Here is a 17,087-nt window from a genome sequence, read left to right as displayed (position 1 = left end):
ATGTCATTTTAAAGCAGTAAACCGTCTAACATTCATTTAGAATCATTTTTATGAAATGCACTTTGTTTTTTATACATTACAGTATTTATAATATTTTCATCTAAAACTCCTTCACATAACACTATTTCCACATTTCTGGTAAAAGTAAAGGACTTTTAGAGAAGATCTTTTACCCTTTTTCATCCTTATCAACTAACAAATCTTCCTCTACAACCTTTGATATTGTAAATCTAGTCCCTCCACCACCATCAGGATGCTGTACCCTTTCCTCCTCTGTAGCATTCTCAGGAGGTACAGTGAAGGTGATACCCGCAGTCTCTGAATCAGATTCAGGACTGTCCTTGTTTTCCTCTTTGTCCGTCTTCACGCACTCTGCAGGTTCAGGGTCTTCGCTGCTTTCTTTTATTAGAGGACTCAGAGGATGCACCTTGTGTTCATCTTCGTGCACGATAGCCTCTGCGTTCATGAACACTTCACTGATGCTGATCATGCGTCTGTGCCGCGGCGAGCGATCCAGGGTCTGGATGTTAGTGACCAAGATGTCACTGCAGCTCTTGGAGCGATTTATGTTGTCTGCAGGCTTTCTACTTGCTGTGGTTCCTATTTCCTTGATGACAGTGCCGTAGTCGTCGTCGTCCTTCTCTGATAGGAAGTTGAAGATGTCGATGACGTCTGGCTTTATTCCTGGGCTGTGCTTCTCCTCTTCCGGCGGGGGTTCCTCGTCGTAGAAGCGTCTGTGCCTGTGTCTTCTTTTCTTTAGCACCTTGTGAGCTTTCACCACCATGTGGACGTTCCAGCTGAAGAACAGAGACAGCCAGGCCAGGCCCATGTAGATCCATAACTCTGCAAACACTCTGTACAGTCTGGGGTAGTCCATGTTTGGATTTACTCCTGAAATGAGAGCCAGTGCACCAATGTGACATTCATAACAAAGGACTTAACAAAACCTCAGATAAACATTAACCTGAGATTAACTGACTTACATAATGCCATAAATCAAACATACCTGCCACATAATCTCCAAAACCAACTGTAGTGAGAGTGATGAAAGAGAAGTAGAGGCCTTCTAAGTAGCTCCACCCCTCCAGAGACATGAAAATAAATGGAGGGATCACCAGGTGCACAATCAGCCCCCATAACAGGAATAAGACTGTACAGGTTAACTGGACCTTTTTCTGACAGAGGGGAGAAAATACAGAACATCTTTATCTAATATCAGTAGAAACACAGCATTAAGGCAAATACTAATAGCTTTCAGCAAGTTTCTTACCACTGAAATGCCTTTACGGATCATAACCTGGGACAAACGTTTGGCCCGGTCTCCGAAGAACGAACCCAGCTCGCTTATCCATACCAGACACAGGGGGATCCCACACAGACCGTACAGGATGCAGAACACACGACCACCTTTAGTCTTCGGAGCAACATTACCATAACCTGAGAAATATAAGGAATATTTTGTAAAGGTAGAAATAATAATAATAAGTCATGTATTAGTCCTTTATTAATGGAAAATAAAGTCTGCAAGGTTGAAAAGATGGACACTGTATCATCCTGTAGTGTTACAGGCTTTATCTTGTTAACTTGCTTAGGTATTAATATTGCAGGAACACCTCTCCAGTGCACTGCTCCATCTTTGCAACTGCAGAATATTTTTTTGTTCTTTTGAAAAACACATACAGTATATTTTACCATTGTAAGCCATCAAACCTGCACTTATTAATGACAGTAACTCATTAATTAGGGGTGTGGGTTTTGCAATTTTTAATCAATCGTCAGATGATTTCAAAAGCTGGCAAAAGTTGTTTTTGTCTTAATAATCAATGTGACAAAACATTATCCTATTACAAAGCGGCATTGAGTTTTTTCTGTCTTTTTGTCTTTGCAAAATGAATTCATGAATTGGCTAACAGAGGTGGAAGAAGTACTCATATCGTTTACTAAAGCAAAAGTATCCATACTGCTCTGTGAAAATACTCTCTTACAAGTAACAATACTATATTTAAGATTTCATAAAAGTGCAAAAGTAGTAACAGCAAAATGTACATAAAGTATTTAAGTAAAAGTACTTGGACAGACTGGTCCCTTTCAGAGAGTTACATTATCAGATATTAGGAGTGATGCAATATACTGATGTTGACGATCACTGTGATATTTTAAAATGTAATATTGATATCATGTTCATATTACACATTATATTTCTTTCGACTCTGGCTTTGTCTCATTCCCCCAACACCATCTGGTTGCCTTTTTGATATCCATAAGTGTACACTTTTGAAGAGTTATGGTTACAGACTTCTCTCTCCACCTCACTACACTCCAATTTTGAGGGGGGGGGGGGGACAAAAAGCACAATAATCAAGGTTAAAGATTTGACTGAGAGCAGTATTTATTTCAAATTTCTATAGATATCACAATAATATCATTATTGTGAACTCTTGGCCATGATAAATAATGTAATAAGATGTAATAAAATCTGATATCGTGTCAATCATATTATACATATCATATGATTTAAATACTATCACTGATGCTTTAACACCTGAGCAGCATTTTAATGTTACAGCTGGTGGAGGTGGAGCTCATTTAAACTCCTTCACATATTGTTAGTTTAATCTAAAACACACTATTGATCATGTGTTTTGTTTGTTAAATCTTAATCTATATAGCTGTACGATATATGTAGTGGAGTAGAAAGTAAAATATTTCCATCTGACATGTAGTGGAGTAATAGAAATACTCATGTAAATCAAAGTAGCCTACCTCAAAACTGCACTTAGTTACCTTCCACCACTTATGGCTGGTAGCAAATAAGTAGTGAGTGGAATCAGCTAACATTATATAATGTTATTAGCCTATTATATGATGGTTATATTGGTGCCAAACACTGTAGAAGCGATACAAACCTATAGTGGTGACAATAGTGGCGGCAAAGATGACAGAGTTCCCCCAGTCCCACGTGTTGAGATGTTTCTCCCCGGTGATGGTCACACCTTGGCCCGCAGCATCTGACACAACCTGGCCGAGTAAACACAAAGCCTCAATAAAAACCCATTCATAAACTACTGTCACTTCCGCTACTACCCTCCCCTTTACAACACCGGTAACAAACTCATTGAAAAACCTTCATTGTGGCTGATTTTAAACTTTTGTCAACAGTGAAACTCGCGCAGCCATTAACGCGGACACACCTTGCGCAAACATTCAAATATTTGAGGTGTAGCACTGAGACATGCACCTTCACGCTCAGCACTCCTCCATGTGCTGGTACAACCATGAATGCTCACAACTTTCATGGGAACATGCGTGATTAAATGGACAGAAAAAGATTTTTGCTGTTTCCTTGTCACCTGATCTGCTTCAGCCAGATTGATGGTTGTTGATTCCCAATCAGGAAAAACAGGTTCTGTGCGTCCTGACGTGTAAAGGCGACAAGCTTCCCTTTTTTCACAATGTCTGTGCTCTAATATACTTTGTCTATAGAAACACGGTGTAATAAAGAGCTGTTTGACTTAATTACTTTTATATTATAGCTTTAGGAGAGTTGATGGGAGCTGAGTTAGTTGGTCAATCACCCAAAATTACGCACAGAAAGCTGGTGAAACTCACCTTCTTTATGGTAAACAGAAAACGTCTCTCTTACAGATTTTTTTTTTATGTCTGTCACACATCTCCAAACAGATCCATACCTGTATAATCTCATCCAGACTTTCTTTTGTCAAGCAGCCATAGTTCCTCAAAATCCTTTCCTTCTGTAGGATATATTCCTCTCTGGCTGATTTCCAGTTTGGCTCCTCGAGAATCTGGAATATCGCGGCCCCGATCGACAAATAGAAAATAATACATGACGTTAAAAACGGACCCTTATCAGCCATATTAAACTCATAACTTCAGTCTTTGAGTCGGCGAGTTCAGCAGCTCTTATTCCCTGTGAGGTCTGTCGCTATTCCACCCGCTCTGCTGTCTTCCTGGTGAAACATAATGGGGGAGCATTGCGCTGCTCTCACTGGGGACTGATCTCAGCTCCATTGTTCACACAGGTCAGTAATTAAACTTAAATTAGGCTATAAATGATCATTTTGATAATAAACTTAGGGGGAAAACAAAAACACACTTATAGTCTCACAAAATTATGAAAATACTCTATACGGTTTTATTCTGTCTTCACACAAATGACATTAAATTGTCTTTATGTCTTTATTGTCTGACATATCTTTGTCTCATTTTCAATGTAGAATTAACAGGCCTATAGGTTCATCTGTGTATATATGATTTCTCCACTTGGTAGCAGAATACCTGCAGGAAACTATTATGGCAACATTCAACAGGGGTTGTCTTCAGCTGGCCAAGTTTCACACAGTGGTATTATGCGTGTGTTTGTGCTGTGCTGCTGTGTGTTGGTGATGACAGTTGCTCTTATCTTCATCCAGAAGGTTGGAGTTATGTTCAACACACAGCTGGGTGGATCCTTGCTGCTCAGCACGATAAAGGATAAGAGGTGTTTTCCTCAAGTGTGAGAACACACTGTGAAAGCTGAAAGGAAATATTTTGGGGTCTATCTATCTATCTATCTATCTATCTATCTATCTATCTATCTATCTATCTATCTATCCGTCTATCTGTCTATCTGATTCAGGATATCTTGGATCTCTTGAGTCCTCCAACTTTACGAAAGTACAATAGGCTACTAAATGTACACCTTTAAGGCCAGATATATTCGACTAACCCACTGGGAAAGCGCCAACACTGGCCTCTGTGTTTTGAGGTAACACTGAGACAGATGTTCCAGCTGTGGCAGCTGCCAGGCAGAGGCGTGTTGCACCTTCTGGGAATTCACACTTCTTTTAAAGGAGATATCCAAGGGTAATCAAATGGAGCTATAGCTGGGATTTGTGTATACTTTGCTTGAGGGGACACACAAGTGGAAAGTTATGCTAAGGCCACCATGAATTTAAAGATTATGTAATATGTAAACATGTAAAAAAAATAAATAAATAAAAAATAAATACTCTTTTTGGAATAATCGCTTGTGTCTAATATAGATTTTCCACACCAAAAAAAGTTAAAAAAAAAAAATTTAAAGGTCCAGTGTGTAGGATTTAGCGGCCTCTATTGGTAGAAGTGGTGTATAATATTCGTAACTATGCTTTCATTTGTTTATAATTAAAATAAGAATCGTCGTGTTTTCTTAGAATTAGCTGTTTATATCTACACACAGAGCGGGTCCTCTTCCACCGAGGCTGCCACTTTAGTAGCCCAGAATGGACAAACCAAACCCTGGCTCGAGATAGGGCCATTCACGTTTTCGTGTTTACACAGTGGCCACCGTATTCTTCTACATGCTTGGCATACAGGAGAAGTTTCCATTGTGCAAAGTCACCACTAGATGTCACTAAATCCTACGCACTGGACCTGTAAATTGCTCCTTTACTCCCCTCTTATCTATAAATATGCATATGTTTCCAATTTATCCTATGTCCAACATTCAAGTGAAGTAACCAAAAGCAAAATATATATTTTTTTAGAAGACAGGGTCTTTAAGGATACTTTATTTTACACGGCCACAAAAATGGAAACTAAAAGAAAGTAATGATTAGTCACTTACTCCTTAGGCTACATGACACCTGAGAACATGAAGAAGGCGATCAACTAAGAACAAACCAATAGGCCTAAAACAAATATATCAATCCTTGGTTCTTTTTCATTCAGTAACTACTTGTTACAGTAATTAGTTAATTAGGTTGTGTTTTGTTGCTTGTTGACTGTAGAAATATGTCTACTGTGTTGCAAAATGTTCCCTAAAAATAAATAACAGATGTCTCCAACTCAACCTCCACACATGCACAACAGCGCCCCCGTGTGGAATATCATGACTCCACATGTGATTTTGCTGATATCAGACTGCCTGTGAAAGTTTACTTTAGGACTCACACACAAAGTTGGCAGTGGTTGAAGAGAGGCTTAATCTCTAACCACACATTCCTCTGATACCCAGACCCTCATACTGAAACTACGCAGGTAAACACATACAGCAGGAGAGCTGCACCTGTTCTGCACTAAGGGGACATTTTGTTAAGGAATGCTTTGTGTGAAAGTGAACACTGTTCTGTTAATGCTCCCTTAAGTGCAGCTCCATCTGTGTAGAGGCATTTTGGATTACTTCACCCAAACACAACACTGTGCTGCAGGAACCATACAGTACCTTACTCACCTTTGGTGAACAGAATATATATATTGGCTTGTGTAAGGATAAGTCATGTTGTATATTGCTTCATAAGAGACTGCCAGTATGTCATTTGTCTTTAAAATAACAAGTAGCGAGTAATCTGTGAGGTTTTTAACAGTGGTGGATAGTAAGTACGTTTACTCCAGTACTGTACTCATGGGCGGATTATGAGACGGCCCCTGGGCACAGATATGCAAAAGGCACCACCACCTTTCCTACACAGGAGCAAGACACACAGACTTTGTGGTGGTGTTGCCTCTTTTTTTGTTGTTGTTATGAATATTTTTGTGGCTTTGTGTCTCTATGCAGTTTCATTGAATCTCTTTGTAATCATTTTGAGTCTCTTCTGGTCAGTGTGAGTGACATTTTGCAGGTGAAGGCCAGGTGGGCCCCTGACACTTTGGCCTATAGGGCCTATGCCCAGTAGACCCATTCAGTAATCCATCCATGATTGTACTTAAGTACAGTTTTGAGGTAGGCCTACATTAACACGAGTAATTCCAATTCTACTTTTTGCTGCTTTATACTTTTACTGTCAAGTGTGCCTTGACTCCACTACATTAATTTCAAAGATTTACTTTCTTGCTCCTGTGTGGATTCAGATTATAAACACAAAATACAATCAACTCTTAAATGATGATGTCAGCTATTACTATAGATTGAACTACCCAACAGTAGGTTAGCATATATTAAGTAGTTAAAATCAGCTCTACCTTTACCAGCTGCACCATTAAAGGGATGTACACATTAATGCAATACTGATTATAAGCCACTTATACATTATTATGAAATGGACCACTCTGCATAATGAGTACTTTGAATTTTAAGAAAAGAAAAGAGAATATAAGATATGCCTTAAACCCACATAGCAATATAATAAGTACAAATCGGTAAAATAAAAAAGTCAGTGTAATAATTAGCCTAACAGTGAAAAATACAGAGCAATATAATAAGCAAACACTAGAAAACACAGAGAAATATAAGAGTAAACAATAAAAAACAAAGGGCAATATAAGTACACATCAATAAACAAAGAAATAAATAAAAATACAGGTCCGTCTAATAATTAGGCTTAACAGTAAAAATGCAAGGCGGTATCATAAGGAAACAGTAAAAAACAGAGCAATATAAGTAAAAAGTAAAAAAAACACAGAGTAATATAATAAGTGAGCAGTAAAAAAACAGCAAATAATAAGTACACAGTAAATAACACAGAGCAAGTAAACAATAAAAAATAAAAGAAACAGCAATATAACAAGAAACAGTAAAAAAAACAGCAATATAATTTAGTAAAAAGTTTTTAAAAAAGTATAATAAGTGAGCAGTAAAAAAAACAGCAAGTAGTAAGTGCACAGTAAATGAACACAGAGCAATATAACATTTAAACAGTTAAAAACAGCAATATAATAAGTAAACAGTAAAATATATTACAAAACCGATCAATATAATAAGTAAACAGTAAAAATAAAACACAGAGTAATATAATAAGTAAACAGTAAAAAACAAATCACAGAGCAATATAATAAGTTAACAGTACAAAACGCAGGGCAATATAACATTTAAACAGTTAAAAACAGCAATATAATAAGTAAACAGTAAAATAAATTACAAAACAGAGCAATATAATAAGTAAACAGTAAAATAAAACACAGAGTAATATAATAAGTAAACAGTAAAATAAAACAGAGCAATATAATAAGTAAACAGTAAAAAAAACACAGAGTAATATAATAAGTAAACAGTAAAAAAGCAAAATATAATAAATTGACAGCCTCATGAACGCTGTAAGTAGGCTATAGAAATTGCAGAGTTTGGCACATAGTGTAATTGCACCTGAGTACAGTGAAAATAAAAGCAGGATATAATAAACAGTCAGGTGACGCCTACTGTAAATACATTTTGCTGCTGACACTTTCTAACTACTATAGTAAATGTCTGCATGCTGGACTTTAACGTGTAACACAGTATTTGCTTCTTCACTCCGTCCACCTCTAGTTTTTTAGTAACGCACCCACCTCTGATCTCCACCCATCACTACTTAGTGCTTCGTCATTGTAACTGCGACACCGCCTCTCCGTGGAAACCTAACCGATAGTCTCCAACTTGTTCCGAGAGGAAACACCGGAATTATGGCAACAAAGTGACGGTGGAGGAAACAGGCAGGAGGAGACACCAGTGTGCTCAGGTATGACTCGGCCCGCTCACACGCTGCTGCTGCTGTCCTATTTACATTTACACACCTTGTCCCGCGACCTTCTTCATTTCCCGTCTCCTCGCGACGGCGGCGGCGGCGGTTCGTGGAGAGTTCACCGCTCTGTATTTAGAGGGATTAAGTCAAACACGACGAGGTCAGGCATGTTTGTGCTGCTAGCCTACCTGGGGAATAACAAACAGGACACCTAGCTACTGTAGTCTGTCGAGTTTATGATTATAATAGTCATAAATGTCCTCCAGGGTTTCAAGGTTTCTTAAGATGTTGCCTTCACTTACCCAGAGGCAATGGGCCTTTAAATACTTTATAAAGCAAAGATACCGATCTTATTTATCATAAACAACACAACAGTCAAAGCTAAACAGGTAGGTTATCCTATGTCAACTATATTGGTATGTTTATTATGCTGATAACAGACGTAGAAATTTAGAGGGAAGTTATTTTTGACTTTAGCATCTGATAAAGGTCAACTATAACATGGTTAGCTACCTCTTATCAAAGGATGCTAGCACTACATGCTACACTTTTAAATGCTATTAGTGTTAATATTCTGGCCCATCAGCTGTGTGTGCATTTTTTTATTAGGTAGCCTGATTTATTATGCAAAGTAGAGGTTCACCTGAGCACTTTACATCCCATTGATTATGTTCTGTCATTTATTTGAGATAATTGTATAAACTATTGTACATAAATTTTGTATTTTCATGAACTGACACACTCTTTTCCCTCTCTCCGTCTCTCTGACCTGGTCTGGGATTGTCCTTGCCATCTACGATGACCTCCTGCATGTATGTGAGTAACAATTACTTTTTAATTTGTTTGCAAAAAGTGCACAATAGGGCTGCAACTAACGATTATTTTCATTGTCAACTAATCTGTCGATTATTTCTTCGATTAGTCGACTCATCATTTTATCGAAAAATGTGTTAAAATGTTGAAAAATGTCGGCCTGTCTCTCCCAAACCCCAAAATTATGTCATCTAATGTCTTGTTTTGTACTCACAGCAAAGGGTTTTAGTTCACCGTCATGGGAGAGTGTGTAAAGCTGCCAATATTTGAACATAAGAAGCTGCAATAAGAGCATTTTGGGCTACTATGAAAGATGACTCAAACCGATTAGTCGACTACTAAAATAGTCACTGATTATTTTAATAGTTGATTTGTCATCGATTAGTCGTAATCGTGGCAGCCCTAGTGTAACAAAGGAGCTGTTTTAGTAATGATCCCATTGCATATCAGGCTTGTTTGTAGGCTATTGCAGTGATGTTTTGCACCCATTACACTCACAATAAGAATGACTTTACCTCATCAAATATATATTTAAATGAGCCCCCCTCAATCTTCTAGAATATGACTTATAATTATAATTAAACAGTCCTGCTCTCAGCTGAAGCCAGGCATTTCATTTATATTTATGCAACCATTCTATGAAGCCATCAGTCTTTATAGAACCTAATAAATATTAATTCTTGATTATTTCTATCCAACATGCCGTTCCTCCTGGGATCTGAGTGCAGACTGCCTCTTTATCTTTTAAATGCTTTTTTTTCTACCATGATTCTCTGTTTGCTTGCGTAGGAGAAGTGACCACTATTTCTCACCCATGACTATCTCTCCATATCCCAGAAAAAGCTAGTACTTTATTTTATTATCATTATTTTATAAATGAGTCATAAAAATGCATGACAGCCTTTTTAATGTTCGGCATCAAACAGATCTGGAGAATAGAGAATAGTAGCTGAAATTATGGCACACTGCTGTCGCTGACCTGCTGATGCCCCACACCAAACTAGTTTTGGGAGGGGTAGTCTGACCGTGTCACCCTGAGGCATCTGGACGCAAACACGTCTTTATCTCTCGTGAACACATGCTCCCAGTAGGCCTTACAGCGCTCTATTAACATAGAGTAGTATTGGCGGGGATTCCCTCTCACACGCACAACAAATAATTAATGTTTAACTAGTAATTTGATCTTTCACCATGACGTGTTCTTATTTTCAGACTCACCCAGATTGCAGTGTATCAGCAAAGTGTCAGTGTAGAGGAGATGTAAGAATTTTAATTACAGTGCAATTTTAATACATGCAAAGGATTTTAAAGAAATTAACATTTAGCCAGTTTTTTTTTTGTTTTGTTTTGTTTTTTGCAGACTAGTCTCTGTTGAGCCAGGTCAGCAACATACTTGTGAAAAGTTTCCGTCTCTCCACCAGGGGGCAGTGTAAACTAAGAAAACATGGCCATTGTACAGTCGCATGAGATGATCAAACACAATGTAACATGTACTTAGGTGGCCTAGAATGTCCGCCACAATCTGTTCAGCGCACTCTGAGCCTCAGGGCCTGGTGCGAGTGTCTTTTTAAGAGATCTCCGATGACATCCAGGCACATGCATATTAATATAAGCGTTTCCATTCCAGTTTGCATTGTCCCTGGATGCAAATGTTTATGGCAGTTTTAGTAGCTGCAGAAAATCCATGGCTCATATTTTTTGGATAGCTGTCCTGCCCTATTCTCTGTAGTAGCACTGGATAGACTTAATCTACAATATAATGTTTTGACTGTTCTCTTTGAAGAGTCAGGAAGAAGCAAACATGTTGTGAAATGTAGATTCCCTGAAGTGTGCACGAAGGTGAGAACTGAAACTTGGCCCAAAACAAGGAGGCTGGGCAACATGTCTGCCGGCGGGAAGGAGCAGGAACACGGAACATTCCTGGTTCATGAATTCTTCATAACATAATGGTGCACTATGAATATTGATGCGCTGTTACCATCAATCCCGTTAGTGCTCTTGAGAGCTCAGATCCAGAGCACAAATAAAACCCCTGCAACCATGCCTCCATCACATGCACTCAGAATTCATATTTAAAGCAATTTCAAAGCTGCACAAGTTGTTTTACATAAGATACGGGAGGGAAGGCAGTGCAGTGTGTGTGTGTGTGTGTGTGTGTGTGTGTATGTGTGTATGTGTGAGATGCTTACCCAGATGCAGTATTAAAAGTCAACGAGAGATGAATACGGTGGAAGGGGTATGGGACATTATGTAATCACTGAGTGATGGAGCCAGAGAGGGATAAAGATGTTCCAAACAAATATAACCTCCCATGCACTCAGCTGGAGTAATGCACTGCTCCATCGCATGTGCGTGTCTGCCCGTGCTTTTGAACAAATGAGGAAGGGGGGGGGGGGGGGGGGGGGGACAGAAAGTGTGCGTCAGTGTTTTTGGGTGTGTCTACTGTGCGAGTGTGTCGTCTCAGAGTCTGTGGTTCCAGTCTGTCACTGTCTCGAGGGACTGTGGGTCTGTGAGTGCTGCTCCTCTTCTCCTCCCCTCTCCGTTGTGTCTCTCCTCCCTCTCCTGGGTCCAGCTCAACACCTGCTCCTTGCAGTAGGCACAGGGCAGGGCAGGGGTTCCTAAGCAACTGAAGGCAACGCGAGTAGTTCATGCAGTCTTTGTTTCTCTCCCTCGCTCTTCTTCTGTTTCCTCTCTGACTTCCTCACTCCATCCCAAACTCAAGCAGAGGAAACACAAATGAGCTGCATCCAAAAGTACTCGCTTTCTGTTTGAACCCAGCTCGGATTCATTGGATTGTCCCAGTTAATGCGCCGTGCTACGGTTAATGTTTAACACCACTGGTTTTTGTACTGCTTGTGTGTCATCACTGTGTCAGTGATCAAAGTCTAAAGAAGGAAACACGACTGTTACCGTGCAAGAGAGACCTTTTCTCCCTTGCGTCTTGCTACCTCTTTTGGACTTCATGACAAGATTTACAGATTTGGTAAGACTTTTAAATTTTTAAACAAATTGCCCAGAAATGATGTGATGGTGCTGTGCATGCCACACGAACTTTCCTCTGTGAGACAAAGGTGATGGTGCCTTACCCCGGGTAGCTCTGAGAATAATGAACCTCTTTACTTCCCCCCCTTTTGCCTATGAGCCGTATGGCCCTAATGGGGTCAGGCAGATGGGTGGGGACCATGCCGGAGTCCATAAAGAGTTAGTGTGTATGTGTGTACACATGAGCGGATGCACATGTGTGTGCTGGTTTGTTTTTGAATTTTGTACATAAGGTGGAGGGTGAAGCTGATGGTGGGTCTGGTGTTGGACATTGCAGCTTTTCACACTGAATTTGAAACCATCCCTCTGTTAGTACCTCACCATTTGTGTGAGGGCTGTAGTCCTGACAGCCTCACACTGTGCACATGAATGCACCACGTTGGTGCCTGAATAGACGGGGCAGGACTCTGAGGAGTGGTCCTGTTGCCTCTCTGCTTCCCTCCTGTTTCTGGACATTGTACTGTGTTAATGATTGCACCCTTTGGCTCGGCTGTTTGGGATTTTTGGATGAAGGCTTAATTTGTTGTGCCAACATAGTGATGGGTTGAGAATGCAAAGACATTATTTTAAAGATACAAGTAAATATATGCAGATTTAAACACTTATTTTAGTGTTACACTGCTGCAGCATCCTCACACTTTACCACAGCCTTATATGAAGCAAGTAGAATATGAAACTTGCGTCCATCTCCTCCACCTCGGCATGCGGTTGTGAGGCGTGCGGCTTGGTGCTCAGTTGGTCAACTCAAGTCCAAGCCTCAGTGCGAGACTCCACCCCTTTACGAGCATCGGACACCTTCAGCACAACAAAGCATGTGTCGCTCCGCAACATTGTTTCTCCTCTGAACGTGCGGAATATAGGATTTTGTCGGATTTTGTGCTGTTTGCTTTCCCATCGATGCTAATCCAAGAGTAGGTAAGCCCAAATTTAACATTCAAGCTGCTCGGGCGGTGGGGATGAGTTAATGTTTATTTGTTTTGTTGTACATTCGGCGCCATTTTCATACACAGATTGTTTAAATACCCTGGCACTTTGGCCCGATACGGCACGCAACTGTTTGTGCGCTTTCATTGGGAAAAAGTTGGAAATTGAAGTCGTGTAAGGCTGTGGTAACATGCGATGTTTAAACCATGGTTTGTTGAAGCGATTTAAATTATATAGCCCGTACATCGCGCAATTAAAATACCCCAGTAGCTGTCTTACAACATCCCCATAAATAACAAGTGCTCCGTATCAGCGGAGGCTGCGATGTGTTTTCTCTGCATGTGCGAGTTGTTTTTGTAAAAATGAATGGGCATGAGGGTGCTAAAAGAGGGCGCACAGCTTGTGTGTTAAAGGAAACTCACACTAAATTGTTTATTTATGTATTAAATATGTGTGTGTCAGGCTATATTATAAACTACCAAAATTTCTAATGAATCGTGTTAATAAATGATGACTAAATAGGAAAAACAAATATGTTCTGTACAATATAAATGTCTGAAAATCAGTGATAATGTAACATTAGGTGATAATATATGATGTATAGGAGAAATTAACTGCCTAAAGATGAAGTGATTGCCATATTTCATCCCCTAACTCATTCATATGTTAAGCAGTTATTGTTCCACATGATGTACTTCATGTCAGGCTCCTCTGTGAGGTGTGTTACAGCTATTTTCCAAGAACGTGTCTCCTCAGTTGTTGTTGTTTTTTCATGCTGTTTTCAGAGATGGCTTTGCTTTTGGATTTCCACTTCACATGACTTGCTTTTACCCCAAGAGGAGGGTACGGGTTAAAAATATCCATCTTCGCTGGAGGGCGGCATATGTTAATGTGTGTGTTTGTGTGTATGTACACGCCTATACACTTAAGAGAAACTCATCCAATAAGCCTCATCTCCATTGATGATACCGCTGGATATATATAGTCAGATAATCTTTTATGAAGCGCTGCAGATATGACGTAGGGAGGATGAGGGGAAAGACAGAGGCAGCACTAATGCGGGAGCACCGGCAAGTGCAACAGAGGTAAACACAGAGGTTAAAAAACGGCAGAGATAAGACCCGGGTGCCCGGGGTCCACTGCCCTGCTGAATCAGCAGTGTTGTGAACACAGAGCTGCTGAAGTGATGCTGAAGGATGTTTTTGGCTCTGCTGTGCGAGAGCGAGGTCACCGAGGTCCCAGAAGAGCTTGCTGGTGTTAATCCTCTTTTGGGAGTTATGATGCATTCGTGCAGTTAGACTACTACTCTGTTGTGTGTGCATTACCGAACAGGGAACAGACTCCACATACAGTACAGAGTCATTTGCTCTTCTCCTCATGAATGAGGGAGTCAGTTTGCTTAGCTTAAAGAACGTGTTAAAGTGAATATAATATTTACAAAATTCTTCTAAAATCACATTGCGATAAAATTGCAGGATTACTTTACTGGAATATAATACATTGAGTTTACAGGATAGTACTTATTTTAAATCCTTTAATATTTTCTGCTACAAAGACTCTGATCTGGATTTTGTGTGTGTCGAACATACAAAAGAACACTTCCCTCATAATGTGCATTAATGTACACATCTGCTGTTCCTTCAGTGGGCTTTGGCTGAAGCGATGTTGGAGATGGATTCAGAATTGCTTTCAGGGCAACCGCAGTAAATCAATCAAGCCACTTCATTCTTTTCCCATGTCGGTTCATGTTACAGCATCAGGCTGACAGACCATCTGTGTGTATTGATCAGTGAAGAGTTGGGTTTGGGATAGGTTTACACAGAGGACTTGACTAAAATAAACCTTTTTGTAGCTCAGTACCTTTTTGTTGAGGATCACCCAGCACACACAGGAGATGTGGTGTCTCAGAATCCATGATTACAGCGCTTCATTCAAAGTTTGAGCACATTTTTTGTCACTCTACATATGTCTCTGTTCTCTTGAAAGCACTATCATTTAATAAAAGTACATGTGTATGCTACAGTGACTTAAAGATATTTCTGTGTGTATTCATGATGTTGCTGGGCAGGTTTGCATGATCTGAACATATGAATAGTTTATCCAGGCACGTGTTAGCGTGTATGTTGGCATGTGTGCCTGTGTTTACTTGCAGAGGTTAATAGGAGCCACCATGTGGCCAGAGGACTGATATCTTGGCTTTCAGTTCATTTCTGTTGATTTTCAGCCAGGTAGGCGGGGCCCCACATAAAACCATGAATCAGCACAGCTGATCGCCACTGTGATTCTGCCAGCTCTTCCCTCTCTCCCACACACTCGGATGCACGCACACCCAGAGAGGCAGACCAGAGAGACAGTCGAGAGAGAGACAGAGAATCAGAGTGGAGGGGGACAGTTTGATACTGAGCGAGATAGATACTGTAGGCAGGTAGATAGATGGAGATAATCTGACTTGGTCACTTGGGGGATGATTAACTCTAAACTCCTTCTAATTCCTTAAGCCTACTCTCAGTACCCAGGAAACATGCTTTCTTTTTGTCCTAGTATTCCTACAGTGTAATGTTACTGTACAGCTCATGTTACTCGTCAATCAGTGACCAGTGTTTGGCGAATTCACTCAAAACAAACAAAATCTTTCTCCTCAGTCTCAAAGACAATGTTATATGTAGTCGCGTGTGCATTTGCGACAGTGCACACATGTATGCACATGTGCATATGCGTGTACACTGTGAACAGAAATAGATATGAGCTTGTCTGTAAAGGCTAATGAGTCCCTGCATCCTGAGCACATGTAGCTATTTATATACTATACCTCCTCCTCCTCCTCTGCAAGCTCTTCCCCATTCAGCCCTCTTGTCTTGTTTCATCACACACACACACACACACACACAGTAACACGCAGCACACAGCAGCAGCACTGCAGCATCACTGGCAAATAATACCACATATCCACAAATTCTGGAAAATGTCTTATTAAACTGGAGACTAGGAGTAATCACCAATTAGCAGTCGCAGTTAAATCATCTGGTTAGCATCGATTCAAACTGTTTTGCATAATTTTAATTAGGACTATTAATAAAATTGGAGCTCACACTGTTTAAGCATGGGGAGTAATGAATTTCCACAAAATGCAAACCATTTCCTCTCCTTAAATATCCTAAGGTCAAGTAAAATGTGACTTTAACGTTAAGTAAAATTCACCGAGTCCAATCAAATCTCACATCATCATCCTGTGGGAGCATTAAACTCAATTCAGAGTCACAGAAACTCTAAATCAAATCCTGATTGAACTCCATCCCTGGCATTTGCACCTGATCCAGCAGCTCTTTGAGAGCTCTCTCTTGCTGGAGGGTGGCCTACTTCATCTATAATTTAGCTCATTAGAGGCACTAATTATGTAGGATCGAGGGCAGACTTTTTTCTTCTACAGTACAGCAATATTTCACCCACACCATAAAAGAAATCTGCCTCATATTATGAGAGATTGATGCTGCTTTTTAGAGATCCCGCGGTGTGGCTGCCGCTATCTCAATTGGTCATGATGCAGGTTAGTCCTGCTCAGCTGGCTGATAGCAGAGATGTTAGATAGGCAACACAAAATGGAGGAGGCAGCAGACACAAGCTCAGCTGGTCCATTAGGAGCATGTCTGTGTCCTGACAATCATAATTGAGATGACAGAGCATTAAAAGACCCAGAGGAGCCCGTGAGCATTGATGCATACCGGTGTGTGCGTATGTGAGTGTGTGTGTTTGTGTGTGGTGACCTAGGGAATAGGCCTATGGGGGGTCTTGTGGGGGGAAGGGTTGGCAGGATTAGTTATAGTGTGCAGCACAGTTATTGGTCACTGGACACAAACAATGGGAGGGCTAAAGAGGATTTGGTCTGTGTGCGTACCC

The 17,087-nt window shown here is 40.2% G+C and overlaps 2 protein-coding genes and 1 long non-coding RNA gene across 16 annotated transcripts in view; 1 reads left to right on the top strand and 2 right to left on the bottom strand.

Annotated features, from left to right (window-relative positions):
- The window catches only part of LOC126391588 (uncharacterized), a 256,397-nt gene that overhangs the window by 177,731 nt on the left and 61,579 nt on the right, over positions 1–17,087 (bottom strand). The gene's annotated exons all lie outside the window — the stretch shown is intronic.
- On the bottom strand, positions 104–3,962 carry LOC126391573 (potassium channel subfamily K member 5-like). The gene is made up of 5 exons (XM_050046440.1): positions 3,690–3,962; positions 2,907–3,018; positions 1,271–1,437; positions 1,007–1,175; positions 104–891 (listed from the first exon to the last, which is right to left on the bottom strand). The coding sequence occupies exons 1-5, from the start codon at positions 3,873–3,875 to the stop codon at positions 170–172; spliced, it is 1,356 nt and encodes a 451-aa protein (XP_049902397.1). The 5' UTR covers positions 3,876–3,962; the 3' UTR covers positions 104–169.
- LOC126391570 (uncharacterized) overlaps positions 13,025–17,087 on the top strand; it is a 38,284-nt gene continuing 34,221 nt past the window's right edge. For 8 of the 14 annotated variants that reach the window (XM_050046424.1, XM_050046425.1, XM_050046434.1 and 5 more), the window contains exon 1: positions 13,056–13,180. In XM_050046424.1, coding sequence (XP_049902381.1) covers position 13,180 — 1 coding nt within the window. In that variant the 5' untranslated portion in view covers positions 13,056–13,179. Of the gene's footprint in view, positions 13,185–17,087 lie in introns of all 14 variants that reach the window. The other 6 variants (XM_050046433.1, XM_050046431.1, XM_050046437.1 and 3 more) reach the window with 5 other exon arrangements.

The sequence above is a fragment of the Epinephelus moara genome, chromosome 6 (genome assembly GCF_006386435.1).
Source record: "Epinephelus moara isolate mb chromosome 6, YSFRI_EMoa_1.0, whole genome shotgun sequence".
Taxonomy (NCBI): domain Eukaryota; kingdom Metazoa; phylum Chordata; class Actinopteri; order Perciformes; family Serranidae; genus Epinephelus; species Epinephelus moara.
Note: the sequence above shows the minus strand (reverse complement) of the source record. Positions and strands in the feature narration are given on the sequence as shown.